General features: G+C 38.4%; 2 protein-coding genes across 4 annotated transcripts in view; one reads left to right on the top strand and one right to left on the bottom strand.

Moving 5' to 3' along the window:
* The window catches only part of LOC121864483 (probable E3 ubiquitin-protein ligase HERC4), a 48,620-nt gene extending 41,774 nt beyond the window's left edge, over window positions 1-6,846 (top strand). Inside the window, exons 22-23 of one of the 3 annotated variants that reach the window (XM_042363533.1) lie at window positions 1,722-1,896; window positions 4,581-6,846. In XM_042363533.1, coding sequence (XP_042219467.1) covers window positions 1,722-1,883 — 162 coding nt within the window. In that variant the 3' untranslated portion in view covers window positions 1,884-1,896; window positions 4,581-6,846. Of the gene's footprint in view, window positions 1-1,721; window positions 1,897-4,565 lie in introns of all 3 variants that reach the window. The other 2 variants (XM_042363527.1, XM_042363519.1) reach the window with 2 other exon arrangements.
* A 6,348-nt stretch (window positions 6,847-13,194) lies between these two features.
* Window positions 13,195-19,638, bottom strand: LOC121864476. Its single transcript, XM_042363507.1, has 3 exons — window positions 19,551-19,638; window positions 16,379-16,548; window positions 13,195-16,043 (listed from the first exon to the last, which is right to left on the bottom strand). The coding sequence occupies exons 2-3, from the start codon at window positions 16,538-16,540 to the stop codon at window positions 14,463-14,465; spliced, it is 1,743 nt and encodes a 580-aa protein (XP_042219441.1). The 5' UTR covers window positions 16,541-16,548; window positions 19,551-19,638; the 3' UTR covers window positions 13,195-14,462.
* Window positions 19,639-21,418: the final 1,780 nt, after the last annotated feature.

The following is a 21,418-nucleotide window of genomic DNA, read 5'->3' as shown; positions in this document are numbered from 1 at the left end:
TATTGGCATTATTTACCTAGTTTCCTGGATATACCACTGTAGCCTTTGCAAATCCAGAAACTGTTTATATTGAGGATCTACAGTCTTCAGAAAGTTATAAGGAAGATGTTGATCTTACACCAGGTGCTGTCTGGGCTACAACCAAGTACCAACCAAAGCACTATTAATTTGAATTGATACTTTCAAAAGTACAGCAACATGGTGAGATGATGTACGAACTATTAAGTTGTTGATGGATATTATAAGCTATCATTTCAGGGGTGGATTGGGGGGGGGGGGGGGTCCTGGGGGTCCGTACTTCCCCCTTTTCATCAGAAAATTCCTGATTCAAATACTTTTTCTTTAATACCAGAATTGTACTCAGGCAATTTCGTAAAGTAGAAAATAATTACTATTAACCTCAAAATATCTTCTAATATTAAGTGCACATGGGCTCAAAATGACCTAAAAATTACCTTGACATTGGCCCCCCAGCTGGGTGGACTCATCATGTTTCCCCACTCACAACTTCTTGCTCCCCCCCTTGATATTCCTGGATCCGCCCCTGCATTTATTAGAATTTCAGATAAACAAGGTCGTGTTGTATCTACCATTTACACGAAAATGGTTGTAATCTTCCTTTGTGAATATTGTATGTACAATCAGACCATACCGGCAAAAATATTCTGTACAAAATTCTTGTATCTAGCTTTACATTTGTAGCCCTGCTTTCCTTATATAGGAATATATGGAGCTGCCAGTGACACTGTTACTGTCACTTGTCATAATGCAATTTCCTTTTTTGATTACTGTAACTCCAAGAATACAAATCAAATATATATTGTAAACAAGTACAGTACTGCAATAGCATATCCTGAGAACATTGTGGACTTGTTGAATCATTAGTTTGAGGAACTCGTATTACAGTGTGTGTTTATTATTATAGCCGTACAGTATTGTTACTGTTTTCATATTTTGATTATTGGTCACCTTATTAAACAACAAATATAAAATGCTTGGTGAATGTTTAAATAAATAGCATTAAATGTTGATGTGATTTTGGTGACATAAAATGAAAATAATTGAAATGATATTTCAGGGAGCTGATGACTATTGCGCATCTTTAGTTGCCAAGCAGTTTTTTTGGACCTACTTTTAGTCCATTTAAAAATGAAAAATCAAAGAAACAAAAAAAAATTTTGTGACAGATCTTCAATCATTTCTTGGATAGGAAGACAATATTCAGATACCAATTATATTTAATTAATATTTTGTGTAAGCACTTCCAGTCTCGATCTCACTATTTAGCCTACGAGACATAATTATATACCACCAAATCTCCAGTCAAGTCCCGTCCAACCGGGCTTCCAAGTTGTTCCCAGGAGTGCAGTGCACTTCCAGTGATGTTAGCTTCGTTACATTGGATGTTATGGGTTCCCATCTTCTAGGTTATTGCTGCCTACAGAAGATAATTCCAGTTTTGCTAAATTTGAAAAGTGAAATTTGCCCTATTTGGAGTTGAACTCCTTATATGTTTTGAAATATGATTAAAATATTTTGAAAAACAAGTATAAGGAAAATGATGTCACAGTCACGCTTACCAACCCTGTTTAGATGACAGGAAAGGTATTATTACCCATGGGTAGATCTGACTGTACTGACTAATGTAATAATATACATAAATTATTATGAATTAACTGTACCATAGACTAAGATAATTTTTGATGTTTCTTCTTTTCCAGACTGTGAAGATGATTATACAGTCTACAGCTGATGATTCCTTCCTCCCAGTTGCCCACACATGCATTTCTCAGCTGGACTTGCCTAAGTACAGCACAAAGGAGAAGCTACGATTTAAGCTATTGCAAGCTATACAGCAGAGTGAAGGCTTTGGCCTTGTGTAGCTGCAGTTCATCGGTAAGAATCCTTATTGTGAAAGGTGCTCCTCTACTTAACGTTCAACTTACAAACTTTCAGAGATACAAACATCATCACTGAAGGGGGGTTTACCTGCCAGAACAGGTGTTTGATGTGGACGAGACTGGATTATTTTGAAGAAATTCCAGAGAGAACAAACATTACCTAAGAGGAGACGAGTGAGCCAGGTTTTAAGGCTGTATTAAATGGTATAGCTGCACTAAATATCCGTAATCTTTTCATTTTTTACAATATGTTCGGTATCTAAAAGAGTAAAGTTTGACTTACAAACGAGCCTCAGGAACGTAACTCGTTCGTAAGTAGAGGAGCACCTGTACAGTAAACCCCTTCAATAACGGATCTCAATACTGGGTATTCCCAGTGCAGGAATACCTCGCTATTCGCAATCCCGCTTATCCTCAATTTATATTTCAACTCTACTATTTGATATTTGTAAAGCATATCCTGCTTATTTGCAAATGAAAAATTACGATAATCCTACAGTATTATTTCAAACCAGGCAGGCTAACTGCAGCTCTCATTCCGATGTGAGACCAGTTTCACACGAGCTTTTTTCCCCCCACTCCTGTACCTGTACTTCCAAACCGCAGCGTGAAAAAATACACTGAGCATTATAGAATTCTTCAAATGGCAATGGTAAATGCTAGTTTAAATGTTTACACTCATTTGCAAATGTCATACACACACACACACATACACTCTCACTCAATTACATAGTTTCTTTTGTGTTGTTTTTATGTTATTGTAATTATTTTTATTGCATTTTATGGAGTGTACTTGTATATCAAATAATACATTGGTATTAAATGAGAAATATGAACAACATAGGTTTGTATGTGTGTGAAATGGATATACAAAAAAAATATAAAAGAAATGATTATCATTATGTCAAATACATAGAGAATAAATATTTCTAACCTCCGCGGGAGTAAGTGTGCAGATTGTGGGAGAGGTGGAGCGGGAGAGAGGTGCGATGTCGGAGATCTTGGCCTCCGTCTACTGGGCCTAGCTGCATTAGTGTTGTTTTTCAGTTTGTAATTTTGGGAGGAGGGAGTAGTGTAGGAGATCTCGGCCGCTCTAGTCTCCCGTGTGTAATGAAACTATTGTACAGGTACACTATTGCCAATTTGTTCGTATTTTTATTTTACTTATTAATGTAAGTTTTATTTATTCCTCACATTCACTGATAATACAGTGTGCATGCGACCCTGGTCCCTAATAGTCGCAGATAATGATTATATATAAAAAAGAAAGAGTGAAAGTTGCCTGCTGGAAACTCATCCCCTCCTATTTACACTAATTTTTATGGGAAAATTGCTCCAATATTCACAAATTCGTTATTCACAATGACTTTTAGGTACATGTCACTTGCCATAAACAGGTATTCCTGTAATGGATGTCATTTTGTCCGGCATAATTAGCAGACTCGGCCAGTAAGATCCGTTATTAGAAATATTGACATTGTCCTCTATTGACTTCATGTTAACCACGTGGTCAGTTGATGCAAGTTGGAGCTTGCTAGACGGAGTGCACCCGACAGTGTTTACAGGATGATGGCAAATGACTCAGTTGGCCTAAATAAATGTTAAACTGTTAAACACACTTACACTTCCTCCAAACCCATTTTATTAAACTATATAATATAATTTGTAGACTACGTACAATATTTTAAATACAAATTCATAATATATATATGACATTATTTGTTTCTCTTTGACAGTATCTTACCTGTATGTACATACAGCTGCACCAGCCTACACAAATTAAGGCACCTTAATATTTTTTCTAATCATAATCTGATAAAAAAAATTATATTCTCTAAATTTCTAAATCATTTTCAAAGCAAACAAATCAGATATTGAGATAATTTAATCTAAATCTATACAATACAGGTGTGTTTTTTCTTGGACACTTAACTTACTTTAGTTAAATATTATAATATTTCCTCTAAGCACTCCTGTGTAGAGGCTAGCTGGGATGGTAAATGATGTGTGGAGAGAATGGATGAGACCAATTAGGTCAAGTGAGGGATGAACCTACAGTAAATGTGGAGGTGAGGAGAGTTATGAGTAGGCCAAGAATTACTTCGGGAAAGTTTGTAAGAAATAACATTAAAGTTAGGAGCCTAACAAAAAGAGGCTGCAAGAGACTGTGCAGCATGGAGAGCTGCCATCAGTTAACCAAATAATCCACACAAGTGTAGAAAATGGCTATAAAATGATGACACAGGTATATGTATTGAATATATTAATTTATAATTTTTAATAAACTGTGCTTAGAGGAAATATTAGTGTGTTTTGCTCACTGTATTTTTTGGCATCATTCTGTAAACATTGTCACTGAGATTTTTGTGTGTTTTATCCCTAATATCTCTGTGTTATGTTGCTATCTTTATGCTAGGCTAGTATAAAGAAAAAAGTGTAAGTTCTGTACTGAACTACAGTACTGTACCATAATTAAGGTAAGTTGAATTTTTACATACTGTAATGTAAAATTTTTATTAACCATGTATGTACTGTAAGATGTGCTTTTTGATGGTAGGCAATGCAGGAAAAAGGAGTTCCTCCTAATAACAGACACGGCTTACATGGATGAGTCTATATTCATTATTTAGATATTATATTACTGAAAATTCAATATATGTTTAGGATACATGTCATTAGACTGGTAAGGCTGAAGTTGCTGCTGCCACTGCTGCTGCCGCCGCTACTGCTGCTGCTGCTGCTGCTGCCGCTGCTGTTGCCACCGCTGCTGCTGCCCCTGCTGCTGCTGGAAGTGTCGAGAGACCACTGAAGTTTATTCCTGTCGATAGCTGCAGGGAGACATGAACTGGCTCCCTTGTTATTAGACATCTCACTGAGACGATGAAGAAGGAGGCTAGTGGAGCAACGAGTTCCTGCTTTTGTACACAATTGTCTAAGAGACAACCTAGGTTATAAACAAATTAGGTCATTTCCCCTTTAGCCAGAATAATACATGCGAAGCAGTTTGAGGCTCGAGAGATTTCCAGGTATGGAAAAGAATTTTCTCATCTCCATAAAAAATCACACATCCCCAGAATATTTCCAGGTACAGTACTGGGGAAAGTTTTCTGAGTGTTAACTACACATCTCACATACAGATACAGAGATGCATTAATTTATACAAACACCGCTGTACATATACAATATATTGTAGGTAAACAAATTATTTTACTGTATACACTAAACTGTATTTGCCAAAAGATGCTGTCATCTTGAGCTTGTAATGCAGGCAGGCCAAATGGTGCTATGATGATGCGAGATGGCCTGCCTTTTTCATGTACCACCTCCTGTAGCAGGTGTTGCTAACTGTCACTCTCCTCTCCCTCCACGAAGGAGGAATTGTACATGCACTACATTCTGTCCATAGGCCCTCTGCACATTAGCATACACTGTCCTTTCTTTGCATATGGTATAGTTCAGGTATTGTTTGGTGAAGGAACAGGCAACTTTGTTAGGCTTTGACGAGTGTTATCCGTGGAACCTAACCCCCTATTTCCCATAAACCTTTAGTCTTGCCAACCATGGGATTTTATAGGAACCTAACCTCCATGGTTAGCAAGAGACTATTGTACTTAGAGATTTTTTTGCAACTGACTCCTCAATGGTACCACTTTTTAGGAACTGCAGAGTAGAGTTGGGAGAGTGTTTTGTCTTTTCTGGACTGTTCCTCTCACACAAGTGATGGGGTTCTGGGACTCCTGGGGTATGAACCCTCAAGGTTGTCGATATAATACATGAGTTGCATGATCCATACTTAGTTATAAGACTCAGTTATAAGGCAGGATTTCAGGATTGTTGCCTCATTTATGGGTAAGTGGAATAGATAAATGACCTGGAGACCCTCCTTCCCCTCCTGGCTAGATTCTTTTTCAATCGGAAAAATTTGCAGATTGGTGACTGCAACCCAAGTTTGTAACTGAGAGGTTTGAGGCTAACAAATTAGTCCTGGGATTTATCACAATGCACTTTTTTCGCTCATTGGCTTTTTGAAGCACAGCTGGAGTGGGTTTGGAGTTTTGCTTCTTAAACTGGGTTGGATCTCAATGGATGGTGTCCTTCCTTCAAGAATGCAGTTATCCCTTTGACAAAGTAGGCTTTGTCAGGGGGTGTTCTGCCGAGTAACCTTTCAAGTCCATTGTTTCTTCTCCCTGATCACAAAATGAGGTTTCATTCTTTAATCTTTTAGTTTTTATAATGTTCAAGGCAAATAACACTTGAATAATCCAGTAAATTACAGAGTTTCTTCTGTATTGCTTGTACAGTAATAAACTATTTTGCACTTTCAGATGAGTACCAACACTATTTGCATTTCTTCTTGGATCTACCACATACAAGATTCAAGAAATCAGATTTATTTTCCAGATGTATATTCACTTATGCCTTCTGGTTACTTCTTTGTGCTTACTTATATTGTGATTAAAATGTTGATCACAATGGAAGTGATGCCAAAACTGATGTTGTTAAACGGCAGACTTCTCATTATCATTTTCATAAATATTACAGTATGTGCAGTGATTGTCTGACTCATATTATATTGCCCCTTTAGACACTGAACATAGACAAGCGTGTGCAGAATCATGTTCATGAATTTTTGGTTGTTGCCCTATTCTGTAATTATTAGTCTTCCAGAATCAGTGGCAGCCAGTGGTAGCTCTCAGAGTACAGTATTTATTGAAATCTTTGATATGATGATTTACTTCCTTACATTTGCATTATTAAACTTATAAAAATATAGGGTTTTAAATACCTGTACAGGGTCCGTCGATTAATGAACGGTCCAATTAATGAAATTTCGGTTAACGAATTAGCTCCCATGAGGATTTTCAATTCCATTAATGAACAAAACGTTGATTAACGAAAGCCTTACGAGAAACACGCTTTGTTGTGCGCACCTGCTGATTGGCTAGTCCGCTAATATAGTAATTGGTTCTGTTTACATTTGTTTCCAGTGGAGTAAATATCAAGAAAGTTGTTTTCTTGAATATTTTTGTATTTTTTATATTAAAATTATTGGTCATTCTAATTTAGTTAACATATGGATAATATATACAGTACAAGGAACAGTTTTTGTGTGCCAATCAGCTGATTGAATCACCCACCAACGCTTCTCAGTTCAACTTTGTTTACAGTGGAGTGAACATCCAGTTTGTTGGTCTCTTGAATATTTTTTACATTAAAATTATTGGTTATTCTGAAATTTAGTTCACTTATTGATAATATACAGTGCAGAAATTATTATGAAACATGAAGAATTCATTACGAACCAATGCTCTCTTGTAAAGAATATGGCATGTCATCATCGACTGCCTCTACAATCAGCTGCCGGGAATACTACATACACACCTCAAAGTAAGTTAAAATATAGTATTCTATTGTTGTTTTTTATTGTTATACTGTATAGTATACTGTACAGTACAGTACTGTATTTAGTTTATATTTAATGTTTTGTTAATTCTATTACCGGTATACAGTACTTTCTATGTACTTTTCTGTGAGTTGGAACCAGTTACCCAATATCCCATTGAAATAATAGATTCAGTTAAAAAAAATTTCGGTTAACGAACGACTCTGTGGAGCCAATTGTGTTCGTTAATCGAGGGACCACTGTATATGGATAAGAATTGGCAAAGAAATATGTATTCATAGAAGAAAAAGGGCCTTTAAAAAGCTAATGAAAAATATCTCCCTTGGAAAGTAGGTGTGTGTTTGTGGAGTGGGTGGGGAGAGGGGCAGAGGAGTATTAGTGGAAGACATCATGTTCCTCTTGGCAGCCATTTTACCGGTGATGACTAACATATGTAGAATTTATGTATGCACCCTGCACATAGAAGTTGTATGCTGTGTGTGTCTGTTGTGTCTTGAAGATAAGGTGAAGTACGTATTAAGAAAATTCAATACAAGTGCAGTAGGTCAGTTTGACTTAATTGGCAAGCTATTGTGTGCCTTTATATTAATGTTACTATTATGTCATAGAGTATATTTTGCTTTACAGTCACGAATCTATTCATTTAATGGGATCATTCAAATGTATTGGTTTAGATTAAGGTTTTAATGGAGACTAAAATTCTGGCTTGTGATATTCAATAAATTTGTTTACTCTAAATTTCCCTGGTTTTCATTAACACCAAAATTCTGAATAAGATTTGCGAAGGTGTTGTAAGGTTAATCTCCACCATGTGTTAACTTCAGCATGCTAAGACTTCAACTTTCCAATTTCTTTTTTTATCTTGGAATTAAATGATTACTCGGCATATGAATAACACCGTACCAAAATTTAATAAAGTACAGTACAGGAAATGTTTTTGTTTTCATAAATTTTTGCTTTAATCAAAATGTTCATTCTTTTTATGCTGTTCAGTAATCTCTCTGTTAGCTGAAATCTTCAATCCCTGGAACTCTCCAATAGCTGTTTTTGTTTTGTTTTTAGTGTTCCGAGGTATTCTGAGAAAAATATCTCCCATTCCGTGTATCCGAATGAATTTCCTGGGATTGTATCATGAGTGTTTCCAAAAATTCCAAGAAAAATCTCTCCATTCCTGGCATTAAAACCAATTTCAGAGAGATTGCATCATGTTTCCGAAGTGATGACATGTTCTGGGCACATGGGTAGATATGTTCAGAGTGCTCGTGAGCTATTATTGACCACTTCTGTCGTGTGACTGCATGGGATGCCAATGATTAACTGATGTATCTCGCAGCCTATCACCTCGGACTTTTGCATCATGACACTAGTAGTTCATTGTTTGCAGTCATTGTACAGTCTCACCCAAAAGTTCGTTAACTCTCCCAGCTAGCTATTACTGCACTGCCTGCTTCAGGGAGTATGGTATGTGATGTAAGTTGCTCATCAGAGAGGGAGGGATTGAAGAAATCAAGGAAGTTATGAAAGAGGAAGGGAATGATGGATGTAATATTTTTTCACTATCTTAGGTTTACATGCTTGACTAAGAGTAATACCCTGTAGATGGGGACGTTTATCTAATGATTTTATAATTTGCCATCCATTTCCATATTTAAATTTTTTGGGGATTTTGTTCAGGCTTTAAGCTATAGTAATTACAAGTAAAAACGTTTCTATGAGGAGAAATATTGAATATGAGGGTGAAAATCACATATATTTTTAATATTTACCTTCACAGGTAATTCAGAATCTCAATAGCCCGTCTTATGTCCTCACCTGTCATTTGTGGTCTTCCTGGCCTAAGATGATATAATTTATATGCGTTCAGAGTTCAAGTATGTTTGGTTTACATTACGTACACACCCAAAATTAGTCATTTTAATACAGTGGTACAGTATATCAAATGTCAGCAAACCATAAAAAATACTCACGACAGCCAGTGTCCCAAGTTCTCAGTCTCCTCCCAGCAGGTTAACCAATGTTTCACAATGATCCCAACCCCTCTTGCAGTTTCTGACATACAGGTGTAGTAGCCAGTCGTGCGCAAACCGATAATTTGCCCTCAACTCTCCAACTGACATATTTAACACCAATCCTGTGTTGGGTGTGTAGCTGTGGCCAAACACCATTGCCACTACCACCTCATCCTCTCACATTGATTTTCACAACTCTAGTACAGTGACCCCTCGTTTAACGAACACCTCGGTTAACGTAATTTCGATTAACGAACTGCCTTCCATAAGGATCTTCAATTCGGTTAACGAAAAAAAATTCGGTTAACGAAGTTCTTACGAACCGACCTCAACATGTTTTTGCTTGCACTGACCGGGCAACCAGCTTTAGTATCAGTCCGCCAATACATTAATCGGTTCTAGGGCTTAAATTCCTTAATATTTTAGTAAATATCAAGAAGTTTATACTATTCAATAATTTTAAAAGTTTAATATTCAATTTTTTAGTCATTTTAACAATTATTGAACATAATTGAAGGTCAAGTGACTAGTTTAATGCGCGGCATCCAGCCTCTTAACATAGCAAACAGGAGTTAGTCTTTCTCTGTTTTCACTGGAGGTAATATCTTGCTTGAGACTCTCTTCAACTAAACGCTTTTTTTCTGTATTTCCAAGCAAATTATTGGTCATTTTGAAATATATTTTACATATTGACAATATATAATGCAGTGCAGTGTTGATTTAAAGAAAATAATCTTGAATTACACCAAGAGAGCTAAAATTTTATGGGTGAAATGGCACCATGGGGTGACTTCTCTTCCACCCCAATGCCTTCTCTTCTTCCTTCTCCTCCACCCCCATTCTAAATCCCATCATCATCATCCAGGAGCCTTCTACGTACACACCTCAAAGTAAGTGAACTTTTCTACCATTTTTGTTGAATTTAGGAAATTTTCGGTGAGCTGGTACCAATTACCCAAAAACCCATTGAAACAATGGTTTCGGTTAACGAACTTTTTGGTTAACGAACAACCTTCTGGAACAGATTGAGTTCGTTAACGGAGGGGTCAATGTAATCATATTACAGTACAGGGTGGACAGTTCATTATTATTTTTTTATCAATTAATAGTGATTTTTTTCAAGAATGGTAGTGGCGAGAGATGAAATTGATCAAGTACTGTAACACCCTCATTTAGTGTTACTGGTAGTGAGCAAGTCACGCCCCCTCCTCTCTTATGTTGTCATATCAGGGTCTTTCCGTCACGGAAGCCAGAAGCCTTATCAACCTTAATGACACATTACCTGCCAAAAGCTCACTCGCATTCCTCCTCAGAATCTCAAATAAAGGTATAGATAGGTAAGGGAAAGTTTGGGCTTTAGGCCTATCACTTGCCAAGGTCATTAAGGCCATCAACGTCAAATTCCATCCACTAACCTTAACACCTTCCTTCTTTCGGTGTTAAGGATAATTCTCAGACCACGTACACTCTCACCATGTATGTTGTCCTTGATATGCGCCCTCCTACCTTACCCAGGTCTGCGACCCCTAGCTCTCTTCCCATCAACACCTCCCCACCCACTTGTGACCCATCGTGTGGAAAGGCCTTGAGCTCATGGGTATGGGAGAAGGATGGGTGGATGATTAATTTTGACCGTAACTGTACTGTAGTGCACTACAGACGTAGTGAAGGGCATTTGATAGGGTGCAATAACAGGTAGTGCAGTGGGCAATAATAAAGTTCGGGATTGAGGAGTGTCTTTTATGAATGGTTATTGTATTGTATGAAGGATTGAGGACCTCTTTGAGAGTAAATGGCAAGGAATTTGAGGTGAACATAAGGGTTCATCAAGGATCTGTCCTAAGGCTCCTTTTGTTTATCAAGGTGTTACAGGCACTACCATTAATTAGATTTTAGGACTGGTCGATATAAAAGAGTACTGTACTGAAGAGGTAGTGGAAAAATTTAAGATATGGAAAGATGAAATTGAGTCAAAGGATATAAGAGTGAACACGGCAAAAACAAAAATAATGATTAGTGACGTGGATGAAGTACTTATGGTGGAAAATGGTTGTGTTGTCTGTTAGCAGTAATTCAGTAATGTGCAGTGAGTGTGAGTTAGGTACACAAGAGGTGCAGTGGTGTAAATGGCAGACTACAGGATGCTGACAAATTTAACTGTGCTATATCTCCAGATACTTTTTACTTTTACTTTTATCCTCTTCACCACTGATCGGCTCGTTAGCTGCTTGGGCGATCGGTCACGTCTCTGTTACGCACTGTTGGCAAGTACTGGGCATGCACCGGCTCCTGAATGTATTTGAACCTGCTCCATTATTGGTCAAGTCTAGCTTTGAAACAGCTCACACTCGGTGCCGTCACAACACTCTGGCAGGTTGTTCCAAGAGTTCATAATTCTCACTCCCCCCAAAAATTGCCCTCACGGTTTTCTGGACTTGCAGCTTCTTCAACCTTGAGCTGTGACCCCTTGTGGGGCAGGTGTCTGCCAGCTCCAGGTATGGACACTCGACTGAGTAGTACCCTTTGAGATGTTTATACACCTCAATTAGGTCACCCCTTGCTCGTCTGTAGTATAAGTTAAGCAGTTGCAGGCACTCTAATCTCTCTGGATAGCTGAGGCGCCGAAGTGCAGGCACCAGTCTGGTGGCCCTCCTTTGGACATTTTCAATCAACTGACAGTCCCTAGCATATCTCGGGGACCAGACGGGATGACAATACTCCAGGTGGGGAAGATCGTTACAAGGTCTAGATATCTGAACGACCTTCTTATAAGACCTAATAGTTTAGTTGCTTGGTTCATCTTCTCACAAGGGCCCGAGAACTTCAGTTCATTGTCAACATACACCCAGGTCCTTTTTGCATTCAGTCTCTATTAATGCAGTGTCTTCTTCCCGTTGGGACATATGATACGCCTCCTTACCATTGGTACGACCCAGGTGCTTCCTCTTACACTTCGTGACATTGAGTCTTAGCAGCCATTTCTTCAACTACTCTTGAAACTCACCGAGATCTTTCTGCAGCTCTTCACAGTCTGTTTTGTTCTTAATTTCCCAAAATAACTTGGCATCGTCTGCACATTTTTATGGTGGAGTGTATAACTTCTGGCATGTCATTTGTGAAACAAACAAAAAACGAGCCCAACACACTGCCCTGTGGTACCCCACTTGTTATGGGTACACATGACGATTTCGTACCATCAAACATCAGACACACTTCTTGTGATCATGCAGAAAGTCTCCGATCCATGCAAGGACAATTCCCCAAATCCCGTACCCTTCCAGTTTAATTCTCAGCCTTTCATGGGGTTTGCTGTCGAAAGCCTAGGCAAAATCTAGGTATATATTGTCAATATTGCCACAGGAGTGGTCAAAGGAATGGTTGTAAAGATTCAGTGTCACGAAATACAAGAGAATGTACCTAGGTCGTACCAACAGTTAGGAGGCATATCACATGTCAGGGGCGGATCTAGGGATATCAGAAGGAGGTCAATATCACGAGCATTTTGAGGGCCAATTTGAAGCCATGTGCACTTGATATTAAGAGATTCTGAGGTCAATAGTAATTACTTTTTACTATACAAAAACACCTGAGTCAATACCACATTAAAGAAAAGGTACAGGGGGGTATTGGAATTTTCTTATGAAAATGGGGGTCTGGACCCCAGGACCCCCCTCCCCTGGATCTGCCCCTGCATGTCCCAACGGGCCAAATTTTCTTCACGTCACACCTAGCTTTTTTCTTGTTTTTTTTATGCATGAAGACTGTACTTGACTTTGTTAAAAGAATAACATAAGCATAATCTACAACTAAAGTTACAACAACCTATAAATTCTACGATACGTCTACTATAATTTAATGGGTTGGAATGAATACGTTACAATTCGATGGGTATGTGATTGTAGATTTCATTTTTAATGCATCAATATAACACTACAACGTGCTGTGCTGGAATAGCCTATGGTAGCTGACATTTTATAGATAGTACAGTGGCTAAATATACATTCGTTTGAGTTTCAGAGGATAACCACCACTGTCAGGTAAATTACTACAGTTCAGGCAGCATGTGCGATGCAATAGACTACAGTATGTTAGTCTAAAATTAATGAGGATGGACGGTTGCCTCAAAGAGTTTGCGTACATGTGGTAGAGTTGCAATACTAAAATTATGAACAAGGAGTATAGAGGAAAGAAATTTAACTCACCTTAAAACGAATTATTATTTTCTTCGTGGCCGCTGATTGACACGCCATATATTGAGGGTGTGACATCATAGAAAACTGTTTGATATTACTTGGGTAACTATTTCAAGTGTGTTTAATTTGTGCCGCATCCTAGAAACTCGTGTGACATAAAAGAATGCAGAATAATATATAAAATAATACAATAGCCATGTTTTTTTTCTTCATATATTGTCTTCTAAAGCATTTTTTATTATTCATAATCTCATATTTATGATTATTATTAAATTTGAATATCAATTACGTATTCAACTTGCATTTTCTTTAATAGTATTCATTATTTGGAATTAAATTTAACACACACACACACACACACATATATATATATTTTTTTATTCTAAGCGAAACTACGTCTACGATTCATTTCTACCAATCAACTCCTTAGTTACATCAAGACTATACTACGAATTCAATTCAAAGTTTACTCTAGTAATGGGACGTGCTACAAGTACATAAACGTCATCATAGGGAACTCTTTAAGGCAACTGTATCGCTACAAAGCCAACAGATTTACGGGCCTATGCCCTAGACATGCTTAGAGGATTCCTCAAGTTACTTTCTTCAGCATAATCTTCAAGACTCGATCACATTTGAAATGCTTCAGAATTTTGACCAAGATCAGGTTAACAGCATAATACTATTCGGTCCTTTTTTAACGTGTGTTGTATCAGAGTATTATAATTATATTGTGCTTAAAACTTAGACCACGGCTACAGTAGAACAGTTTAACAGTAGAGAAGTAGCATTTTGGTGAGAAATTTGACGTCACAACTTCATGTCTGTAACTCAAGGAAGAGAACTTTTGCATTTGCTCACATCACAACGTTGTTTCTTATGATATTACACAACGTATCAAGGCGTATGTTTTTATCATTAGGATGATCCATTGATTAATTATGACTCCATAAGTTCACACCACCTGCAGGTCCCAATTGTTTGCCTTCACGCGGTCATTAAGGTCATTTACATCTTTATCATCGAGGTCCCAAGCATCCAGATGGCCGAGAAATTTTAAGCGAGGACAATTAGCACACAGGATGTTGGCCGAGTCGATGGTCAGGACACAGTTAAGTTGGTTATAAAGGTTGTGTTTGTACTGACATTCGGCCGTGAAACTTTCAAGGTTAGGAAGTAGTGTTGCTACGCTGCTGATAAGATCATCTCTAAATTCATCCACCGTGTAGTTCCTGTCGTCTGAGAGCGTGATGGAGATATTGACTAGGTTGGGGGCGCCCATAACCAGGTTTCTGAAGGCATTGTACTCAATAAAGCTGGAGCGGACAAGAGTGAATGACTGGAGAGAAGGAAGCCTCAGGGAGGAGCCCTCGTGTTCCTGCCCAACTTGAAAGGTCGGATGACGAAGGGTGAGGTCTCGGAGCTGTACTCTACTTCGGCTTAGGGAAAAAAGCAAAGGCCAGGCGATCTGGAACTCCAGGTTGATATCGAGTGTTTCCAGGTACTTGAAGCGTCGAACATTAAGATGGAAATCGGTCTGTGCAATTTTCAACGATTTGACATTAAGGAAACTTTCTGTAACAGGCCTTGTTATCCCCTGCGATGCGATGAGTTCAATACTATTCAGCTGTGGTAGAAGACCTTTTAAATATGACAAATCTGGCATTGGTCGCCTGTTGTAGGTATCAATATCACTTAGATGTTTTAAGAACAGTTTCTGGGGAGGGTATTGCTGATTCTTCAACTTGCCGAGACTAACTAACATTGGGGCGCCGGAGATAACTTCTAGTTCCCTCAAAGAGCAAAGTGCACTTGCCACGTGTGTTGCCAGACTGCCATCTTCATCGTCCAGCCTTGGCAACACCAGTGTCTGGAGATGAGGACAACCTCCAGGCTTGTTACCTGAAAAGTCTCCAGGAGCCCGGTCATACAGGGCGCCAAGGGAGTTCATCAATAATCTCTCCTGTCGGGCAAAGGCTGGGTCTTCCTTCACGTCGTTCATGGCGGCAGTGGCATCACACTCACATGCTAGCTCTAAGCGGCGAAGGCTTTTGCAATGGCGACCAATTATCCTGATCACTTCTCCTGACACCAAATGCGGCCACTGGATTGACGTCAGATTATCCAACTTCTGAGCGTTCTGTCCAAAGATTTTGATTAGCATGTTTTCTACTTTGACGGTGTCAATTTCATTGGTTTCCTTTGGGTTACGGTTATTGAGCTTGCACGTGGATACCCACTTGATGCTATGGTGAATAAGAGGAGTTAGATCCAACTTGGTCACCACAGGGTCGAGGAGGGTATCCAGGGCATAACTAAGCGCCTGTCCAAGCTTCTGAACTGTCACACCAAAACTCGAATCCTTGTTCTTTTTGGTCCTGCCCAATCTCGTCATCATTTCAGTCACCAGAAACAATACTTGATGCATCAAGTCCTGTCGACGGTCCTTTGGTAAGCCGTGGCCTATGTACTGTTGGATTTTGAGGACCAGAGTGCCTGGGTGGCTGGCTAGGATGCCATCTGTAAGTCTTGTCACCTATTGGGATTAAGTAAAGTTAACTCATATTAAAGTTACATCAAGGTAAAATGATATTACATCTCTTAAGCACTAGTTGTACCAAGTGTGTGAGGGTGAGCTTCATATATCACCGTAATATTGTCTGGGACACTAAGTTGTTATAAAAGGATTGTATGTTAAAACTAAAGAATTAGTGAGGTATTTTTTCATCTGATAAAGTAGCCATGTTCTTGAGAGGTTGAATCTTAAAGCCTTATTCTGGATCTCATTATTGTACTTGTTTTGAAAGTTTAAATTTGTTCTTATTAAATGTACAAGCTATTGAGGTGTTTAAATGGCTTTGATTATCTCACAGGTCTTTTGGTAGTTCTTGTATTCTTGGATCGCCCTACTAGACGTTTGGCCGCCCCACATAGGCCGCCTCCTACCACTCTGACAAAGGCGGCGGCTAAAGTCGCGGCCATGGCCTCAGTACATAAGGTCTTCAGGGTAACGATGGGCTTTAGGGGCGGCATGACTCCAGCTGCAGGGTAGAAAATGATAGTTAGAAGGATAGTATCAGATAAATATGCAGTTGAATGTAAAAGGCTTTCACCTTTTTGTGCTGATAATAATGGTAACACTCGATCAATTTAAAACAAAACTTTCCAATCCTGCATTAAGGTTTGTAATTCTGTTTGGAAACAATTGGTTAAGTGGAAGTATAATTCACGGTTGATGATAGTTAACAACAGGTAACATCACCTTATGGGGCCGTATTAGGCTGGAGCGCTGGCTGGTGAAGTCACATTGTTTTGTTGATGTAGTGCAACACTTAGTAAGTGGCAAACTTTTTGAGAATTAGATCCACTTAAATTTTCTTATATTTGCTCTTTTCTGAAGTGTTTCATGAGCCAAAACTTACAATACCGTTATGTGTATTACAGTGACGGATCCAGGGAGCCAAAGGGACACGTGACACCCCCTCCCTCCCTCTACGACAATGCAAACAGATTAATCTTCTAAATGTTATGTTGCATAATCAGACACAAATCCTCGGGTCTTGTTAAGTCAGCTAAAAGACCAGCAACGACCTGCGTGGCCGGTCACACTGTTCCGGTACACAGTTCACGCCAATGCCGACCTTGGATTGTGACATGTTGGACTCTTCAGGTCAGAGGCGTGTTAACATGATCAGTGCCGACGCAGGTCAGGTCACATAGCACACGCCTGATGTCAGCATGTTGCTACACTTTTGGGAGTGTCTTCATAAGGTGAGAAACACCCGAGCTATTTTTGTATTTTGTGTTCAACAGTTGAGTATTTTGTGTTCATCAGTTGAGTATTTTGTGTTCCTCAGTTGGGTATTTTGTGTTCAACAGTTGGGTTTTTCCACTTATGATTTCTTTTGTAATATCAGACCTCATGGATATTTCATTATAAATTCTGAATGATTCCTTTAAGAGTTCTACTGATTTAGATTCCGAACTATAAGTGTAATGATTCTCTTATCTTACTTTATTAATTGGTCGATTAGGTCAGTGATTAAGTTTATTCCATTTTCCTATTCAGAATCTTTGTTGTGGTCACTGAATCCTGACAGTGCGTGGTCGGGGTCAGCCTCTCAAGAAACATCATATTGTGAACTTGTGGATTTTCTTATTTGGAAGACTTCAGACCATAAGGTACGACATAAGTTAATTTTGCAAAAAATTAATAAATAATACTTTGTGCTTTTTAAAATGATTATCGTCTTAATGATTATGTTCAGAGGCGTTTTGAATATTTAATTTACTTCTGCATTTTGCTTAGGGGACCGTTATTACTGAACACTTATTGCTTATTGATATTCGAATGATGTTCCAAAAATTTTCAAATTAAAATATTCATTAGTTTGTACTGGTGAAGGTTGGCTACGATAAGGTGATAACTGTTTCGTTCAACAAACTTTTTAAATCGAAATTCAGGAACATCGCCATCTGATGACTGATGACCTAACTATTGTCTTAGGTTCGCCACTTTTAACTTATCTAATATGCATGAAAGCTTGGCGGACATTACTAAAAAGTTCTCTCATCATCATCTCGGGGATAATGTCTTTCGTGAGATACTGCATTATTGCAATATTATTAACAATGCAGTGGCCAGTGTATTAATGTTTCTGCTATATGATGTTGCAGACACTTAAGATTAAATCTAAAAAAGTAAAGTAAAAGTTAGGTGATGTAAGCTGTCTGGGAGAGAAGTGAGGAACATCCTTCCAGTCCTGTGGTTCATAACTGACTGAATTCTATGAAATTGGCTGTACATTACTTATAGGTTGGCGGTCAGCGTTCACAGTGCAAGTTTGTGACTGGCCTATTACAATTAGCTGTTTATTCAAAATGACTGGCCAGCGAGACTTTTTTTTTTAATCATTGCCATGATTTGAACTCCTTCCAAGTCATGTATTGGTATGTAAAAAAAAATCACGTTCGTAATACAGTAACGTCAAAATAATGTAAGTAGTATGAAATATCCATACATCACCCTCGCACCATACGTTCCCTACACCATAACTCGTGCAAATGGGTGGGAAAAAAATCATCGTAAGTCACTGATTTTTCCATTTCTAACAAAACTTGACACACAGGAGAAGAAACTGTTGCATGCCTTGTCACTCACTCCTGAATTGACATAAAATCTAGGGATAATACCCAGAAGTTAATCCTCAGAAAGTACTTTGAATGAGGACGAAGTGATTGATTAAACTTGGTTGAATATGAGTTAATTTATTTAATGGTATAACCCCAAGCATTTAGGACGTGTCAAACCTACACTCTTAATCTATTTACACATACATGCATATGCAGACACAAAGCACGGACCTAAGCAAATATATTTACACATGTAACTTAAGATTAACTGTAGTCTATGGCGTATTATTTAGGGATTAAGTTAGTTTGTTAGTTACATGGTTAGGGAGGGAGGGATGGGCTTGTGGGGGTAGGGAGTTGGTGGGTTGGCGAGGGGTAAAACAACAACGAACAACAACAACTACATATGCAGTACAAATGAATAAGTTCATTCACTGTCTCTTGGTTGAAGCACAACAGTAAGCTCACACACGATTCTTTCTTTTATTTTGTGAACATAGATAAGATGCGTTACTTGGCATGGAAAATTAGTTTCAGTGTATTGATCTGACCTAGTTACTGTTGGAGGCGATGACGTCTTTCTGGTGGGGAGGCAGACGATGCAGCACACAGGCTAATTATATCGATCATTATACTCATCATACTACATTATTCATACACCAAGTTCTCATGGTTTAGACACTCCTACACGTACCCTTAACGCTATTAAAGCAAACACAATGACATAAACTAGAAAGGGTAGGAATATTGTTTACTCCACTTCAGAACTGCACCACCACTCAGGATTGACCCCACAGTGTATAAATAAGTCAGTAAAAAAGAACCAGTACATGACATCACTTATAATAATCAACGTAAAACTGGTGATAATCCAGGTAACTCATTGACCAGGTATTGATGTATCACTTACCGGTAATAGTCTTCGTTTGCGATAATTACCGGGATCACAAGCACCGCCTGGAGCCCCAGTCAACACTCCAGCTACCGGTGTTGTCGGTCCTGGAAGCGTCCCCCGTCGCCTTGGTTACCGGATGTTATTGTTGTTGATACGATCTCTAGTTCCTCGTGCGCCTAGCCGTGTTGTCCGTGACTTAACCTAAACTAAAATACGTCACGTATTTTAGTTTAGGTTAAGTTATTCAATGAAGAAGAGATTGGTTTTGTTGTGTATGGTATTAACTTACTATGGCCGAATATACTGTAGTTAGTTATAGCCTTAATAAGTGTAATTAGGCTCGGGTTCCAGACTTGTACTATAGTTTGGGGAAACTAATGACGACCTTGTGGATATTAAAGACCACCTCGTGTGTGTGTGTGTGTGTGCAAATCCTTGGAGTCACGTAGTGTGTTTAGATGAATAAAACTAGAGCACTTGTCCTTATAAATTATAGTCAGTCAACGGTAAAATAATACATTATTTGAACTTTTTTTTCGATTTTTTTTCCAGATAGATGTTAAATAAAACTTGTAACAAATATCGCGGTAAAAATGCCAGATGCTTCTTGATGAAAATATAATAGATATCGAAACAAAATCCTGCCTGGTAACATCTATTCGAATATTGATATAATGTTACCAGAATTAATTTTAGCAGCAGCGAATATGTAGTTGAGGGATTCTCGTTATTCTGCTGATGACTTAAATCCTTGATACTATGTTCGAGAGGCGGATGGATACACTAGTAAAGCTAAAATTAATGAAGAATATACTATTATGTTTAAGCAGAGAGCAACAAAAGCAGTATGGAATAATTTGATTCACGTATATCACTTTTTATGTGAGTTTAAAGAAAAAATAATTAGTTCTGCAGGAAAAATACTTCTGTATGGGTATACTTATTATAAAGCTAACCGATTTATTTTATTTTTTTATTTAACTTAAAAATATGGATGTCTATGAAATACTCTTAGTACAAAAAAAAAACTGTGGCTAACTTTCCTGCAAGCACTTTGATGACGTAGTGTATTTGTTTCCTTGCAAAAAAAATACGGTGGATAAAATTCTTCCTGCAAGAAAAAACGTGTGATTGACGTTATTTTTTGCTGGATAGATATATAAACAGACACCTAGGCTACACATATAATATAAAGTGACATTATTTATCACAACATAACGTCAGAATTCTCGGCAGTTTGGTTAGGTTAGGTTAGGTTACCTTGACTGTCTCGTATTTCTCTGTATTGCGTCATTCTGTCACTCCCGCGATCCCGACTCTTCCTCACCGTAACAGTCGCACTTAAACTCCACTCTATCGTAACTTTCTTTCACTCTCCCTTACTCTCCCTCCGTTCCTCACTCACGACTCTTACTCTTCCTCCCTCACTCACGACTCTAACGCCCGTATTATTAAACATCTTCCCTTGAAGAGGGTCGTCGTGTTTCAACCCGAGTCTTAAACTAAATGAGTCCTGAGGGACACCGCAGTACAGTAGTAGTACTTAACGGGGTGGTGTGGCGGTAAAATGAACTAATTCCAATAAAATTAATTTATAGTATTGGAATTTGTTAATTTTACCGCCACACCACCCCGTTAAGCACTGTACTGCGGTGTCCCTCAGGACTCGTTCAGTTTAAAACTCGGGTTGAAACACGATGACCCTTTTCAATGGAAAATTGTGTTTAATAATACGGGCGTTACTCTCCCTTCCTCACTCACACGACTCCTTACAGCAACTATCTTACACCAATTATATGTTTCTTTCACTCGTTACATCAACTCTCACTCTATCTATCCTTAACTTTCTTTCACTTTCACGGTGTTTAGGAGACAACCACACT

This window comes from Homarus americanus, unplaced genomic scaffold, assembly GCF_018991925.1.
Source record: "Homarus americanus isolate GMGI-L3 unplaced genomic scaffold, GMGI_Hamer_2.0 scaffold59578, whole genome shotgun sequence".
Classification (NCBI taxonomy): domain Eukaryota; kingdom Metazoa; phylum Arthropoda; class Malacostraca; order Decapoda; family Nephropidae; genus Homarus; species Homarus americanus.
The sequence above is the reverse complement of the archived record's forward strand: the minus strand, read 5'-3'. Positions and strand labels throughout refer to the sequence as shown.